Genomic DNA, 18557 nt, shown 5'->3' with positions numbered 1-18557 from the left:
TTTATTCATATCAACATTCATTGAAAAAATAAATAAATATTTTTAAATGAACTCAAGAACTATTGTACAGAGATTTAACGAGTTCCTTTGGTACGCACCATTAATTGAGATCATCAGAATCTGCAATAAATAGTTTCAAGGAAAGGTTAAAGTCACTAAAAATAACCCTCGATGAAGCAAAACAAGCAGAAAGTCTCTCATTATAATGATCAAACTGCAAGACTAATGATGCTTCCCTAGAGTATATAAAACCGCTGTATAAATATCTTTTAGCATTCTACCTTCAATGTTTATTATAACTAAAAAAAAATATTTACGATATTTTTTACCAAATTTCATATATAATCATTGAATAAAATAAAAAGAAATAAACGAGAAATCCTATGAATTCATTTTATGATACTATAATAAAATGAATTACTAAAGTAATAAATCGAATACTTTTCTTGATAAGAAATGTACTATAAAAAATTTGTTCATAATCTTTTTTTTTTAAACAAATGAAATGAGAATTGACTATTTAATTAATATAGGATTGCTTGAAAAATCGATTTACAATTGTTATTATAAATTTTTAACTGAATATTTAACATCATTCAATCAAAATTCATTTTAAATATTAAATTAATGTTTACAATGCTTGAAAATGCAGTTCCTTTTCTTTTAAAAAAAAATCATTTTGGTAGCGTTAAAATGATCCACAAATCAAATCGATTAATTCATTTTTGAAGTCACACAATGTCGTCTGTGTAAGTTCGCTCACCTAAAACGTTTATTTAAAAACAAAAAGACAACTTTGGAAGGCAAGCAAATAAAAAAAATGTATGCAAACATAAGTATTAAAAAAAGGCATCAAAACTGATATTCAAAGCAAATACAACAATATTATACAAATAATAATACACGTGAAATTACAACAAAAGAATATTAAAGAGAAAAAAGAAGAATTACTCAAATATATAAGGACACACGGAAAATTCTTCACAAAACTACTTTTTAAACTAAAAACAAAAGAATACGAGCAGTATCACAACCCCCGATAGTCTATCGGGGGTTGTGGCAGTATAGGCGTAGTATACTTTTCTAATTTTGAATACATGTGATAGAAACATTAAAATCCAAATAATCTGTCCTAATAATAACCGGAAAAGAATTAACACATGCCCCTTCCAAAGGTGAATGATCTAGACGCTATGACGAAGCAGGACCTGTAGTTGAATCCTAATGACTATCATCGGCCATGGTGCGATCCCCTTCCTGAGGAGATACATGTGGCAAGTAACTCTACTGGTAACTAACTCTCTGTGGCATAGTTAATATGTCCATCAGGCCAGCAAGAACAAACCACCTTATTTGAAATTTCCCATTCATATATTTATGGTGTCTTCAATGGGATCTGTCCTAACAAAAAAGTTAAAATTGCTCTATAGCAAAACTCGTAACTGAACTTTTATTAATAATGGAAATGCTACAATATGGAACACATCACAAAATATTTAAAATATTAAAAATAGCACAATAACGTCGGAATTGGCTAAAATTATATTTGAATTTAATCCTATTTATCTATCTGTGCTTGCATTTAAGACTCCATCTTAGACAGCAATGCCGTAGAGTTGAGTCTTCTCAATAACAATTAATATCAAATTTATTATAAATTTTTAGTCCTTCCTCTTCCATGATTTTTTACATTTTTATTTTGAAATTCTTCAGCTAAAGTGGCTGTTTTTGAAATTGATATGTCTATTCCTTCAAAACTCTTTCAAGTTACCTTGATGGGAATAAATAGATAATTATTTACAATTAGTGTTTCCTTATTATATTAATAGACATTTCTAACTCTTCCTTTTAATTACGCATATATATATTAATGAATTTATAATGAATACTGATATCTCAGAATAAAAATAATAATGAAACTTTCTAATTATTCTTAATTTCACAGGTAATAAGAGTTGGCCATAATTACAAGATAATTATTAATAATCGTATTAAAAACACATTGTTTCAGGGAAAAGTTCATTTGAAAGCTGAAGCTTATATGAAAGATTATTAACCTTTCCAGTTATTTTTTTTTAATTAAGTAAGGAGGTGGAGGAGTTCTGAACAAAATCTGATTGCAGATCCAATTCCTATCATTGTTGCTGTCGAAAGTCAGATCAAATGTTGCTGTTATTATTTAAATAATAATATAAAATTAAGAAGTCAATAAATTATATATGACGCTGCTAAAAAATGTTAATGATAGAACAATTAGGAAAAAATGAGTATCTCAAATTATAAATGAAAAGTCAATAGTAACAGAATTGTATTTTTTCATTTTAAAAAGTAAAAAACGAATGCAGATAATGTGATTGAGCGAACTTGCTTTTTCCCGGCTTTGTTATCATTGTGAAGTGTATTTCTGTAAGGAACTTATAAAAAGAACGGAAATAGTGAAAGAAAGAAATATAGAAGTTCAGAGCAATAAACTTTTAACTAACTGAAAATTAAACTCTCCATTCAATCCATTTTAAATAAATTTTGCTTGTCCAAGAAAAAAATGAATAAAAATTAAATTTAAAATATTCATTCATAAATTTAAAATTTAAAATATTATTTTTCATTTGAATTAGCCGCCTTTGGTAACTAGCTTGTTCGTTTAGATTACTGATTTTTTAGTCTGTTAAAGAATTAATATGTGGTGTTATTTGATGCGAACGAAAAACATGAATTCAATTCAATCAGTTTACTGCAAATTAAAAAAATGTATGTATATATATATATGAAATAAAGCAGAAGTAAAACTTCTATTACGGGTTTGTAATTAGCAAAAGCGCACGATTGATTTTTTTTTATGGATAAGTTTGAATTCTCTCATAACATTTCAAAAAAGATTGTGTGTCAAATTAAATTGAAAAATATTATTAAAATTAAAGAGGAAAAATATGTGGTATTCAAATTAATATCATTAAAAAATAATGTTTTGAATTTTGAAAAATAATTGTTTTGAAAGATATGAACCTTGATTTCCATAGGTAATTACAGCAACTATTTCTCTCGCGATTATTAGGCCTATTTTTGAACTCGGTTAAACTTTCTGGACTGAGTTCTCTTTTTGGCATACAACCTCCAACGAGTCTCCTCCAGAAAATTTCTAATATCATTTTGTAGCTCCATCAATTAGCTAGAGCGAAGAATTAAATTAATTATGCAGCTGCAGAAACGTTCACTGAAGCAGTTTGAAATGTTTGTATGATGTTTTGACTGTTGCCATTCGACAATAGGTAATAAGAGCGCCACGTACGTATATAAATTGTTAAAATGGATCTCTCAATTTCTTTTTAATTCTCTGAGATAAATTTTTAATAACTTTTTTAAAAACTGAAAAACGAAAACTATTATTTATTTATTTTCCATTATTTTATTTATTTTTCGTGAAAGTCCGATGTAAAAACATTATAAATAATTCTTATGGATATAAACAAAACATTCTATTTAAAAGAAATAGTAGAATATTCTTAAATTCCTAAAAAGTCGAACAGAAGTCTTCTTCCTTCGAATATTCGCCTCAATAAAGTTTCAAATATTTATAGCCATAAAAGTAAATTTTGCATTGATTAGGAACAGTTCTCCTATAAGCCCTACAACTTCTACTACATCGCCCATAACGAAAAGTATAATCTAATTCTTTATTCGCTTCTTCCATAAACAAGCAAAACGTGTTTCTCCTCTTTTTTGTTCTCTCACGATCCCATTATCCATCGTAAGGATAAAATCTTTTGAAATATTTCATCTTTAAAGCGTATAGTCGTTATACTTCTGGAAAGCATTATTAAATTCTTTTTAGTAGAATGAAAACGGTGTAATTTTTTTAAAAAATAAGGCTATAAAGGCGTCGGTGGAAAATTTTTTTGAAAGGATTATCGTGTTTACCAAATCATTTGCTGGATTTTGGTAAATATTTGCCACTGCGAACAACTTGTTGTTTCGTCTGCAAAATATTTGCATGCATTTTGAACGCTAGTTTAATCATATATATCGTTTCCAACTTTAAAATTGCATTTCTGATGTAACAAATAATAGCGGAGGCAAAATATGATTTAAAGTAAAACTTTGTTGAAATATAAATAATAAAAGTTAGTTATTTTAATAGTGATGATATTCATATGACTTGCACATGTTGTAATTTCTCTATCGGACTTCCAGATATTTTTCCTGTTAATACTTTTCTATCAGCTAAGTAATTTTAGAATTGCCTCATTTGTATTTTACTTTTTTTATTTCTCCCACCGAAAACACTTTTACAAATGTAAGAAAAATAATTTAACTTCACAATATTTGCTTATTCATCTCGCTTTCATTTTTTTTAGTTGCAACTAAGAAGATGCGACAACTCTTTCTTCTTGTTTATGCATATTTTCTAGCTACACATTCAAGTATCAAAAATGTTAGCTTTTTCCTTTGAATGAAACTACCACACTGTAAAAATTACTTATCACATCTCTTAGGACATATGACAATTATATCATCTTAAGCTAATCAACTGCCACCTCAAAAGTACACCGCTTATTGATCGGCGATTTCCTCAAAGGTAGTCATTGAGAATATCTAAAATCGTCTAAAATGATGGTATTCAAATTTTTATAATTCGGTCCTTTTTAGTAGCAAAAGATTGGAACTTTTTTTACTTAAAATTGAAAAAAAAGCATGTAAAAATATTTTACTAAATATGATTACTAGAACTGAGGGAAAAGGAGAAAAAATGGTCTTCTTAATTTTGTCAACTGTGCATTTATTGATTTAAACGATTTAAAATATAATTTATTCCTTATTTAAAATATTTTTCCATGTTTTCCTATCTAAAATTATATCTGTCTCTAAAATTTTAGAAATTAATTATTGTGCCAGGATTTAAGTAAACATCCTGAATATAATAAATGGAAAAGGAAATCACCTTGATTTAAAAAAATAGTATTTAATTTATGAATAGATAAATGTTAAACTTTCGAAGAAATCCATTGATAGCGATTGTTTCAAATTAAAATTTTATATGTGACCTTTTATTGAAAATCAAAGATCCCAGTGCTGTTATATATGTATAAAACATGAATCTACTTCTGTGGAAAATATCATGCAGCTTTAAAAGAAGTAAAATTAAGATTTCACCATAGTTCAATGTCTTAAAGACATAACTTTTCAACCATGTCATTCATTTAAAGAAGGTTGTTTTAATTTGTGTCTTATGAGAGCATCCTTCGTTTCAGATATGATTAGTTTTTTTTCACGAATTTTGAATCACTGGTGCTTATTTTGTAGTCTTTAGCTTTGTGAAAGATTTCCAGGAATAAATTTAAAATTTTGTTTCATTTATGTTATAAATCTTGAGAAAAATTTTATTTTATGTAATAAATCTTTATTTTGATTCTTCAACTTTATGCTTTCACTAATCAGAGTTGCTTTCGAAATTTCAGGTTATTGAAACATTTTACGCATTTCAATCGAATTGCTATTGAAGAACATTTTGTAATTTATAGTTTCAGTATACTGCATTGCTCAAAAATCTTTCAAATCCTATAACACTTTTTGGCCGATATTTATACATTGTTTATTGATTCATTTGCCACTTTCTATAATCGTTATCTTCAATTTTCAACTTAAGAATTACTTTAAACCGTTTAAAAAGTAATTTGCATTATTTATGTACTCTTATGATTGACTAACATGTTTAGTTATAAGAAGCAGCATTTAGCAATGAAATATATAATTCGAATAATTGTTATTAAAAATTTTACTTAAATATCATTTGTACGAATAAAAATGCCTTTTGTAATAATATTTAAAAAAAGTGCATTTTCTGTCCTGATTTTCACCACTTTTCCAAACAGAAAATCATATTCCACGACCAAAACTTATATAAAGCGTTTTGAAAAACATTCATAATTGTGATCTGTAAAAAAAAAATTTTAATTTAAAAAAATTTCTGTTAATACAATTGTGTTTTGACAAACAATTCCCTTTGTTACATAGGATGTGATATGATTAAAAATTTTAAAACTTGCTTCAATATTTTTCAACGATTTGTTCTAGGGAGTTGGGGGGATTGAAGTTGAAAAAAAAGTATTGTTAAAATAATTTATAACATTAATGACACTTGCGATCTGAAATTTTTTTTAAAAAAATAGAAAGATTTCATTTTTGGCATTGATCTCAGGAAACTAAAAAATCTTGCTGCCCATTTTGGGGTTTATAGTTTTGTCACGTTTCATTTTTCTCTTTCACCGAGATTTTATTCTTGGAAATAAAATATGGGCTGGAGTTTTTCCAAAAGTATCACTTGAACGGATTCATTTGCATATTTTTTTTTTTCAAACCTCGTTTGTGGATCTTCTGCGCACTTTGCCAGAAAAAAAGAAAAGAAAAGAAACTTTTTCTTTCATATAATAGAGGCAGAGTGATTGTTGCATTTTTATCCATAGAAATACGAGTCCTATTTTGACAAGCATACTCATAGCATCGCAATTTTTCTATTTTATTTTACAATCACAAAATTCGGAGATTCTAGGGAGGTTATTGTTGAACAATTATGATAAAATTTTACTTCCCTGCAACAGTTAAAAACTGCAGAAAATATACATCTACAGAAACGCTCATATCGGAACCTTACATTATATTCGTTGATAGCCATATTTTAAAATAATTGAGGCTTTGCAGTTTTATCTTTTTTATTCTTTTATAATTTCCATATAAAGTTGATTTAAGGACAATAATTTTCCATTGATGTAATTAGAATATGTATTTGTTAGAAATTTTTCCAGCTTCAATGAAAAACTAAACACATTTTATTTATCATATTTTAAAAAAATGTTGTCCATAATCTGATAAAATTAGAAGTAAATAAAACGAAATCCACAGTTTAATCATCAAAACATTATGATGTTTGTATTGTTTTATTTATTCTATTACATCGGAATTTATTAATTATTTAACAAACACTTCTAGTAGAGATATTAAATATGATTAATTTTAAAAATTTTAATTTCAAACAGCGGAAATCTGATCATTTGCTTTGAAGAATTGTAGATCAGAAAGTCAAATCTATATTTAATGAGACATATTCTTAATTTTTATTAAATCTATTGAATTAAAATAGTAATAGTACTACTTTTCTCTAATTATAATGTTTGGGAAGGAGAAGTAGAAATTCATGTTTTTTACAATTAAGAAATAAAACAGGTTCAAAAATAAACTCAAAACTTATTGTTAAATCCGAATACGACTGAGGCATACGCCTACCGAGGCTTGCAATATCACTCACGAAATGCTATGATTTCAATAGCGTCTGAAATTGCCACTGTAGTAACACGTTTATTACTATTTATTAATATTCGTAAACTGCTTTGCATTTTGTACATCTGATGTTTTCGATTACATTTAAAATACACAGATGTTGCATAATTTAAAGGGGGGAAATATTGAAACAAGTTTATATGTATGCAATTTTTTTAAACCATTAATTACATTTTAAATCAAAATTTGCGTCGAACAACATATTTTTCTCAATTTAATCAAGCAGCAATCCAAAATTTAGACGACGAAGACAGTATTGGAAATCAATTTTCAAATTTAGAGATTATCCATTAATGTTGAATCTAAATTCTAATATGTAATATATTAACAAATTATGCATTAAGAAATTATTATTATATACTATATAATATTATACATATTATATATTATGTATATTTATATATTTTTCCTAAGAAATCTTTAGTTTTATTTCGACTTTCGACAAAATCATTGTTTGCGAATTTAATTCACCCTCCACAATGTTTTTACGTTAATATTATTTTAAATTTTAAACAATTTTATGCTGAAATTTAAATTGTAATTTTTTTTAATTTACAAAATATGAAAAAAAAATACTTATGAACGGAGCTGTAGTAAAGTTGCATCGTGCTTCTAGTGGGGATGCTACACTCTTAGGTAGTAAAATAAATGATCCCCTTATTAATACATAGACATTTATATTTATATAAACTCACCCTTTGTATACATCCACAGGAAAATATAACCAAATGCAAGGAGATTTGATATAAATTACAATAAAACGCGCTCAAACTTATTCATTTATATGGCATTTCATCATAGCTCCGATTCATTTGTATTTGTTTTTAATATTAAAAGTATTTCGTTTATGCGACGCAAAGCTTCGTTTACTCGTCGACTACCCCGCTCGTTTCGAGATCATTTTCAAAGAGTATGTGAATTATGATACCGATATCATGCCTTTGTAATCATTCATAGTTGTTTGATTAATTGAAAAAAAAATTTGGCTGATACTAACTTCAGCGATCTGTAAAAGAATGTGAAAAAATTATTTCCTTTAAAGATGTAATAGACTACTTTAAAAAAACTTTGTATTTATTTTAATTGTCAAAATGTTAGTGAAAAAACTTTCTATAAATATAATTCGATTCATGATGCAATGCTTATTACTCATAGACAATTAGTACATCATTTGACGATTAAAAAAATTTTTTATTAGTAGTAATTGCCTGCTTTCACATACATAATTTGTTTTTAAAACTGTATTTTTTGGACTTACGAAAGACAATGAAGTTATGATTTTTCTCACTTTCTAATAATGCTATCTTTAAAAAATTGAATATTTTATATTTTAAAATAAAATTAACTTTATTAACATTACATTTGAAATAAACTTTAGTTTTTATTAAATTTCTGATTTTTATGGGTTATTTTATGAGTCATTTTAAGCCAATCGCTTGGCTGACGTATAAATGACCTTTACTGCATTCATTATTTTTTAAATTTATTAAAGCATTTAAAGAATGCGAAAAGGAATAAAATTCAAATATATTTATTATTATATTTTAAGCATTAATAATTAATTTACATTCTTAATTTTCTTTTACAATTTTAATTAAGTGCATATTGCATTATAGTATTTATTATGAGGGGAGGAAATTCAACCAACAAATGAACATGTCACTTGAATGAGTAAACGGTCTGTTGTTATATTGCCCTTTGGCAATCGAACACGCATTTTGAAACGTGCAAAAACAAACGTATTACATGTTCGATTCCTGCAGTTCGGTGATTCAAAGAGGCCATGATTATGTTCGAGTAAACAAAAATCAATTATGTAAGAGGGTATCCCCGTATATAATTTTAAGTACATGTAAAGTTATTGAGCATTCATTTTTATTTATAAACCTATGCTCTTTGTTTTATGCATCTGAGTTTTGAAATTTTAGAACACATAAAAGATTCGTCAGAAAAATGTGTTTTTGGAAGAAATGCAGACTGCATTTAATAGGAGGTCATTTTTTTAAATAATTAATAAATAGAGCAAAAAAATATTTTAAAATATGTTGATGCACTCGGTAATTTGTTTAAAAAAAATAATGTATCTAATAAAACAGAGTAGAAATTCTTCATCGCTTTTTATCGTTAATTTCAAATATATAGGATTTTTTGCCGCATGTTCCATATTTTTTTATGCTTGTAATATGTGTATTCTTGTCTATATATAAAATTAATTTCCAATTCTATTTCCATTTTGAGAAGCTTTTCTCAAAAGATTTTTTCTTTAATTTAATTCCATGTTTTCTGGAATATTCACTACAATTAACAATTGTTGCTAAAAATCATTTGTTGTGAAAATCAGTAATTATAAATTAATATATATTATTTATATATAATTTTAAAACAATTCGCCCTGATAATTTTATTAAAATATTCTATTCTTCAAGATAGCATTTGAAGAAACGATACATTTCTATAAAAATTTGACTTAAATTTCGTTATAAAATAGAAGAAAATATCACTTATATATATTTTAGTGATATTTCTTAATGCAATTTCATAGCTCAGAAATTACATTTTTGCTCTCTCTTTCACTACGTAATTCTTTTTATATATATTTCTAACTTGTAGATAGAGTCCTATTAAATTAACTTTCGGTCAAGAAGGTCAAATTAAAGGTCAAACCCTTAAAAAAAATATCATCACTCTCCAGAAAACTAGAGCAAATTCAAAGAGAAGAAAACATTGTTTCTGTGATTGCTGAAAGTTTCGCTAGATGGCAGTGCCAGTGTTTTGACCGTGGCATTGCGGCATAAGCAGACCTATGGGAAACTATCGTCGCTTCCGAATTTGTGTGATATTATAGTTGTGATACGCTTTCAGTATTTAATAATAGGTTTGTTGATATTTAGCAAAGAGTGTTTTTACTCCCTGTTAAGGTTAGTAATATTCATTACATTAATTTGCAAGGAAGTTTAAATTCTTTTTTTATGTAGCTTACTCATCTCCTTAGTTGTGAATTTTGATTTGGCTGCCAGTTTAAATTTCATTAAATCGTGTTCATCACATAATGATATTGTTAGTCTTATTTTAATTGAAGTGCTCTTTTAGACTCTGACTAATTAGATGAATCTTGAATGTAAACACTATATTGTGCAACTATTGTATATGATATTTAATATGTGAAATTTAATTCCATGTCATTTTCCAAGGTTATAACATAACCATGCGCGCGGGACGTTCAAGAGCGGTTAATGTTGAACTGGGTTTTTAAACTCTAGATTTCATTAACTTTCGGCTTATCTTTCAACTGTTCATTATCTCGATTCTATAATTTATTTAAAATGTAATCTGAAGTATTTTGTTGTTAAAATTTGCAAAAATAATTCGTGAAGGTTTAATTCTGTCGATTAATAAATAGAAGCATCTTAGCAACTTTAGGTTTTCTATTCTATATGAAAGTATTTATGAATTAAATTTGAATTGGAAGTAAAATTTAATAACAATCTCTATTTAATACTTAAAATAATTGAAATGAAAACTTAAAAATTTCTGTATCATTTTATCACTGACTAAATTTTCTTGAGTCACTTTTTGTTGGAATAAAAAAAAAAAATATCACAAGGGGGGGGGGAATATTTATGTCTGTACTTTATTTCACAGAACCTAATAAATTTTAATAATTTCTTAGTATGCAGATTTTCTTTTTAAGTTTCTAAGATACTGAGAGAATTACTACAATGTTATACTTGTAAAAATGTTTTTGTATAATTATAGATCAACTTTTTATTACATTTAGGGCATTAATAATATCAACTCGAGAAAAATGTGAATTTGTTATGATTTGTCATTTTTATCAAGTTATTAATTTTTATAATTTGTGAAATATTGTTATTCTTAAGTTTCGCCCAAAGAAATTCTGTATAATTTTCCTTGAATATATTTTGAAGCAATTCTTAATATCTCAAAATTTCTTTTTTGGAGGAGGGAGGAATTTAAAAAAAGCTGGCTTTCTCTGTCATTTATTTAAAGCATGTCAGATATAAAATTGATTACTTTCTGATAAGACAAAAAAAAAGTGTTAACATTATGTATAACATATCAGTTAAAACATATGCATATCTAAGAGTTTTTAATGAGAAAGCATATATAAGTTATAGTCATATACTAAGTTTTTTTTTTTTTTAAATTTGAAGTTTTAAATTGAATTTATAACATTTTACATTTTTTTAGACTGATACTTTTATTTTTCATGCTGCATTTGTGTTATTGATTTTCTTTTTTCTTTGAATATGTGGTATCCATAATATATAAGTGAAAATTATTGAAATGAATTCAGTTTTAGAATTATTATTTTGTATTAATACTAAGTATTTTAATTTTTAGTAACCCTCCCTTGCCTGCAGAAAGTCTACTCTTCTTGCTGTGATTGAAATTTAAAAAATACAACGATGGCTTTCGCAGGTCTCAAAAAACAAATCAACAAAGCTAATCAGGTTTGTATAGCTATGACCTAATGTTTAAATTATAACAATATAATACACTTTATTTATATATATTTACATATTTTTTATTAATTATATGATTACTGACATTTTATATTAGAATATTATTAATAGTATTACAAAAAAGTCATAAGTAAAATAAATACAAATAAAGTAAATGAAACTTCATTTATCAAAAGCATCAATGTATCTGTTAATTACTTTTGGTGAATCTTCTTATATATTTCATTTATCTGAATAAGCTGAACTACATTGTTGATTATTATGTTATCAGTTTTGATGTTCCCTTGAAGCCGCAGTTCTTCCTTATCTTTAAATATCTATAGGTTATCTACAGTTTTCTTGCAGTCCGTAACGGCATTCATCATATGCTATTTTGATTTGTCAATTTATTCAGGCGTCTGAATTTAATAACATTCATTAGCTGACAGTCATTTAGCAATATGTTTAACAAATATTCTAATAGGATTGCTCAGGTTTGTTATTTAATTGCCTAGAAATTAATTTTTTTTTATTTAGCAACTCTTTGTGTTTTCAAATTCTGATGTTATATGTATAGTCATATATTTATATCTTATTTATTTTAAATGATGGAGTTTTTCAATGATGTACAGTTTTCAAATGATCTTGTTTAATTTTAATTTTCTTATTCTAAAAGAAAAATTAAATATCAGTTTTTGTGTTAGAAACATTTTACTAATAGTTTTTATTAAAAAATTTTGTGTAAAAAATTATGTTATTAGCCTTTTTTTTTTTTTAAGTATTACATTTTCTCTTAAGTTGGAAGTAAAGGGAATTTATCGCCATTAAATTTTGTGTTACTCAAAATTGCATACCATAAAACTAGAATATTTTTGCTCTATCGGTTAAAAAAAATTACAAAAAAAATATGTATAACTAGTTAATCTATCAATCAATCAATTCTTTAAAAATGAATGTCTTTTTAAAAATTTCTATAATAGTCAACTAACAGATATTGATAGGGTGTTGGGAAAATAAGTGATAGAAATAATAACTTGTTGAAAAAAATTATGAATAATTTTTCTTGATTAGATAATTAAAATAATAGTGATATTTGTTACATATTTGCCAGCATAAATTATGTTTAATTTGTTAATTTAATTGAAGTATATTAGGCTAAAAGTTTTTTTAGTGTATGTATATCTGGTATTATTATATAATTTATATCTCAAGAGTAGACCATGAAGATATATAAAGCTTTTCTTATTTATGCATCTGATATTTTCCAGTTATATTTTGAATTTCGTTTACATAATACATTGATTTATAATGTCTACTATAATAGAGTGCAAGCCATTTATGCGTACCTTAGCCAATTATGTTTCACATTCATTGATTGCCTAGGTATAAAATGTGATTTTGTTGATGGGTTTTTTTTCTGCGAATTTCAGTTGAAAATTGGCTATTGTTTTCACAACTTTGAAAACATTCTCATGTATGATATCCTTAATAAGAACTAAAAAAGTTATATTAAAATGTTTAAGAATTTTTTTTCTTTATAAAAGCATTTAATTATATAACCTATTTTTTAATGTGTTTGTTTTTATAATAGTATATGAGTGAGAAGATAGGAGGAGCAGAAGGAACTAAATTTACTGAAGAGTATACGGAGATGGAAAGAGTAAGTGATTCTTTTCTTCCTTTGGGAGAGGGGATTGCAGAATTTATCATATTTAATATGAACCTTAAAATTACATTTATATATTCTTTTGATATTGAGAAAAAGTGTAACATTGCAGGTTTAATCATAGTCAGTGGATTCATAATATATCTTGGATACAGCTATGATTATTAAAAATGTTTTGAGTAAAGAAACAAATAATTAAAAAAAATTAACATGCATCTTTTGCATCTATACTTTTGTAGATGCTTTTTATATTATTCTATAGTATAAAATGTTGTATGCAAAATTATATACTAACATCACTGTTAAAGGCCTATCTTGGCAGTTATTTCATTAATAGCAGTTATTTAATAGCAGTTTAGCTTGGCAGTTATTTCATTGTTCATTTTTATCATAACTTTTCTTTATATTGAACTAGGGAGATACTCATGTAGTTCATTCATGTCATTCTAAAGCGCTACCTATCTACTTTCCCTAATACAATCTGTTAATACTTCACCCGGGGAAATCCCCATTCTATATATATGTGTGCTAAGCAGTGATGTTCTGATAGTTGTTAGTGAAATAAAGAATTTATTTTTCTAATAGCAATGAAATGCTTTATACAACACTCTACATGAACATCACCAAAAACGCCTAAGAAAACATGAATTCCAGGAAGTATTTCATAAGGCCTTATAATTTAATGTAAGTGCCATGACTATTCAACGTTGAAGACAGTTCCAAAATAAAAAAGCACTGACACTGTTTTTCTATATTCCAGAAATACAATAAGAATTTTTTCCACAAATTGTGAACATCTTCCTATATGAACTAATATTTAGCCAACTAAAAAGTAGACATTTCTAGAAATACATTAAATGGTAAAAATATGTACAGAAGACGATGTAGGTTAGGCAGCACCCAATCAATAGACACCGTTTTTAGAGGTGTAGGTGGTTGGGTAAGATTGTCAAAGGGGAAAAATCTTTGACTTTTTAGCATAAGCTAAAAGCTTTTAGAATAAGCATTTCTTTTGAAATATTTAATAAGAAATTTCATATGGAACCTATCAAGGAGCCATAAAACGATTATTGTACTGAAATTGTATAAGGTCAAACATTTTTAAAATAGTGGTAAATAATCTTATGTCAGAAAAAATGTTTTAATGCTATTTTTTTATATCTATATATAATTTCTTAAGGATAGGAAACCAAATATTTATGCCCGAGAGATAAATATTTTAATGCTTCTTTATGAAACACTATTTTTAATTGATTTACCAAAATGTAAATATTCTCCTTTCAACTTCAATAACCAGTGATTTTGATTAATTGTCATCTACTTGTGAACATACATTTCTGCAGGTAAATAATAATCATGGATTTCTGATTTATTTTTAGAAATAATTATATAATTAGCATGCATATTTTCTTTCTTTGTTAATTTTCTTATATTTTCTACATTAAGTACATTATGCATCAACCCTTATAGTTTTATTATAGTGTATTTTTAAAGAAGGCAACATTATTTTGCATCTTTAATATTCCTTATTTAGAATGCCATTATTGATTGCTTATTTTGTATTTAATCAAAGAGGCAATTGCTGTATGATAATGAGATCTTGGCTTTAAAATAAAAAAGTTTCAAGTTGGAAACCTTCCATTTGTTATTTGTTGCAAGTTAAATCTGATGTTAAGGGTCAATTCATCCTATTGATGTGGCATGGAAAATGGGGTGTTGAGTCGGGTGTCAGTTTTATCTTCAGATCATTATGATTTCCAAAGTAACCCTTCAAAATAGAAAGTTAATATAGCCAAACCAAAATTTTATTGCATCTGTTTATTTCACTAATTTTACCCCTTCTTTTTTTAAAAAGAATTCTTCTGTTAAAAAAATTATTTTATTGATGTATATTTCAGAAAACAGACTTGACAAATGAACTTGTTGAAGACCTTCTGAATAAAACAAAAGAATATCTGCAGCCTAATCCAGGTAAAGCTTATTTGCCATGACTTTTTCAATTGTAACAGCTCTACAAAGCAAAGGTTTTTAATTAAAGATTTTTTTAGCTTCCCGAGCAAAATTGATGGTAAGTTCAAAGCTTCGCGGAGGAGCCAAAGCACATGCATATACTCAGCCAGAAGGAACTCTAGGAGAATCTATGGTGAAATATGGCAAAGACCTAGGAGAGGAATCACCCTTTGGTAATGAATATTTAATTATCTTTGTTGCTGTTGTATATTGTTGAATTAGTTTGACAGCCAATTTAAGAAAATGCTTTTTGTGAGAGATTATAAAATAAATATGATATTTAAACAGATTATACACTAATTAACTTCATTTAATATTCTAGATAATTATATAATTGCTATTACATGTGAGAAATTTTTAATGACAAAGTATTATAATTAATAACGTTTTTCAATAGTTACAAGAATTTATAGAAGCTTATTTAAAAATTATTCTTGTTTATTTTATTTTGGAACAGCTTTCTGAATTCCTAAGTTGTGCAGTATCATTCATTAAAAATTCCATCAAATAATTTGAAAATTGACTTAAGCATTCCTGGCAATTTGTTTGGGGGATATTGCTCAAAGTATTTAAGTAATTAATTTCCACTATAGGAAGAAAGAGTTTCAAGTATTGAAATTTATAAACAAATTACTTTCATCCCTTTATTAACTAAATTACTAAAAAGCTGAAGTAATCAAAAATTAAGCATATGTGTCACAGAATATTTCATTTTCTTTGAGGAAGAACTCTACCGATTTGCTTTATGAATCTAAGAACATTAAAACTTGAAAATCATTATCTCATTTATTTGCATGCTTTACTTCAGATTTAAAAAATTTATTGCAGCATACTGTATTAAATTCAAAATATGATTTTTTTCAAATTAAGCTGAGTAATAGAATAATAATAATGAAATAAAGCATATTTTAATATTATATCATCAAAATATTTTTTTTTCTGCCACTATCTTTCTCAGTCTATTTATAATTATAATACATTTATATTTTTACTTAAAAAAAATCTGTTATTTTTTTTTTACTTTTGCAGGTCTTAGTTTGATTGAATGTGGTGAAGCCTTGAAACAGATGGCAGAGGTGAAATATGCACTTGAAGATAATGTGAAGCAAAATTTTCTAGAGCCCTTGCATCATTTACAAACAAAAGATATAAAAGATGTTATGGTGAGATTTTCTTTTTAGTTTTATTGGATAGTTAACCTTTAATAACCACTGCCCTATTTATTAGAGAATTATATTTCTCTTCCATGGCTAAAGCAAACATGTTTTATTTTTTTAAACTTTTTCTAACAACTTAATATGAATTCCTAAATAATTTGTAATCACCCATTAGCTAGATTTTAATTTATAATTTTGAAATTTTTTATTTTATTTTCAAGGTAAGGTTTTTGCAAAAAAAAAAAAAAAAAAAGTGTGTTTTTTAATATTATTTTTCTAATAAATAAATAGAATTTTTAATGATATTTCAATAATAAATATATAAATTTTTATTAATTAATAATTAAATAGAATTTTTTAATGATTTTTCAATAATAAAATAGAATTTTTTAAAAAAAATTAGTGAATTTTATTTTATGCCCAGTTATCTGAATCTCAGTGTTTTTCATTGAATTGAAAAAATATTTACTAAAAATCTATGCTTTAATTTCGGTATTTGAAGGGTAATTGTTACATATAATGTTTTTGATCTTTTATCTCCCCACTAAAAAAAAAAAGATATAATTCAATAATTATATTTGTAGGAAAAACTCATTTTTACTTTCATTTTTAATCTAAGATTTGACTTGATATCTTTACTGTTTTCATATTAATATGCATCTCTAAGAAACTCTTATTGCATTTGAATATGTTTAATATTAAGATATATGTATATAATTTCTATGTAATATAATTTCATCTTGTGTATAAAAATTTTCTTGTATTATTGTATTAATACTAACATTTTATTTGGTAAATAAATAAATTTTAAGAAATCCCAAATTTTAAAATGTTTATTTCCATTTTTTGCACTGAGTAATATCTATAAGTTCATTACAATAATTTTGTAATATATTTTTGATAATTCTTATTTTTATTTAGCATATTTTTAATTTTGTACATATGTGTCATGTGGTTTATATATGAATATTTATATAGCAGCATAGAATTTACAAGGATATTCATTATGTAGTTATATTTATAAAAGTACTGAACAAATGCTGTATATTAAAAAAAAAATTAAACTTGCTGTAATCAAAACTCATCTAAAATCAACAAAGAGGCATACATCTTATTTTCTATCACACATTCTTAGTATAGTCTGTCATAAAACCCTTAAGTAACCTTAACGTTTTCTGTATAAAATAGTATGGACTAAATGGATGTCAAATTTATAACGCTCAAAAGAAAAGTAAAGTCACAATTCACATTTGATAATCCTTCAATTTAAATCATAGCTACTGTTGAATAACAAGCTGTAAAAAATGTCTTCATGTTGAATGCATGAAAATCCCATTGTCAGTGCTCACTGTAGCTTGTTTAAAGAATCTAAAATTCTCAACTGCCAGAGCATTCAACATCATGTCTGAGGATACAAGTAGTAGCTTGTTGAGTTTGACATATTTTACAGATTTCTTATATGTTTCTTAATATTTTTGTACTCAATTATTTCATGATAAAATATAAAATATTTTTTATCTGCAATTTTTTAAAAATTCCTTTGGCTGTATGAATTTTTAGTATAATTATTTATCTTCCAATATTTAATCTTTTTTTTTTTTTTTTTTTTTTTTTTAGTCAAACCTCTAAATTATAAATGAGCTTTCCATTATTTAGCTAGAAAAATATTTTCATTTATTAGAAATTGCTTTGAGAAATCTTTATTGAAGTGTTTTATTTTTCTCAGCATCATCGTAAGAAACTTCAAGGAAGACGACTAGATTATGATTGCAAGAAACGAAGGCAAGCAAAAAGTAATAATGCTAAGCTTTTTCAATTGGTGTTCATTCATCTGTTTATATTCTGCTTTTTCTTTATTTGCTCTGCTCATTTTACTTTTAGTGTTTTCTCTTCCTTTAAAATATGTTTATGTTTATGTTTAATATTTAA

At 25.8% G+C, this 18557-nt stretch overlaps 1 protein-coding gene across 13 annotated transcripts in view; it reads left to right on the top strand.

Moving 5' to 3' along the window:
• Positions 1–18557, top strand: part of LOC129963436 (endophilin-A-like) — a 97498-nt gene that overhangs the window by 60930 nt on the left and 18011 nt on the right. For 6 of the 13 annotated variants that reach the window (XM_056078719.1, XM_056078556.1, XM_056078244.1 and 3 more), the window contains exons 2-7: positions 11695–11804; positions 13387–13455; positions 15360–15432; positions 15510–15644; positions 16501–16634; positions 18355–18423. In XM_056078719.1, coding sequence (XP_055934694.1) covers positions 11760–11804; positions 13387–13455; positions 15360–15432; positions 15510–15644; positions 16501–16634; positions 18355–18423 — 525 coding nt within the window. In that variant the 5' untranslated portion in view covers positions 11695–11759. Of the gene's footprint in view, positions 1–10115; positions 10248–11694; positions 11805–12175; positions 12290–13386; positions 13456–15359; positions 15433–15509; positions 15645–16500; positions 16635–18354; positions 18424–18557 lie in introns of those variants that run through there. The other 7 variants (XM_056078794.1, XM_056078640.1, XM_056078325.1 and 4 more) reach the window with 3 other exon arrangements.

The sequence above is a fragment of the Argiope bruennichi genome, chromosome 1 (genome assembly GCF_947563725.1).
Source record: "Argiope bruennichi chromosome 1, qqArgBrue1.1, whole genome shotgun sequence".
In the NCBI taxonomy this organism is placed as follows: Eukaryota; Metazoa; Arthropoda; class Arachnida; order Araneae; family Araneidae; genus Argiope; species Argiope bruennichi.
The sequence above is the reverse complement of the archived record's forward strand: the minus strand, read 5'-3'. Positions and strand labels throughout refer to the sequence as shown.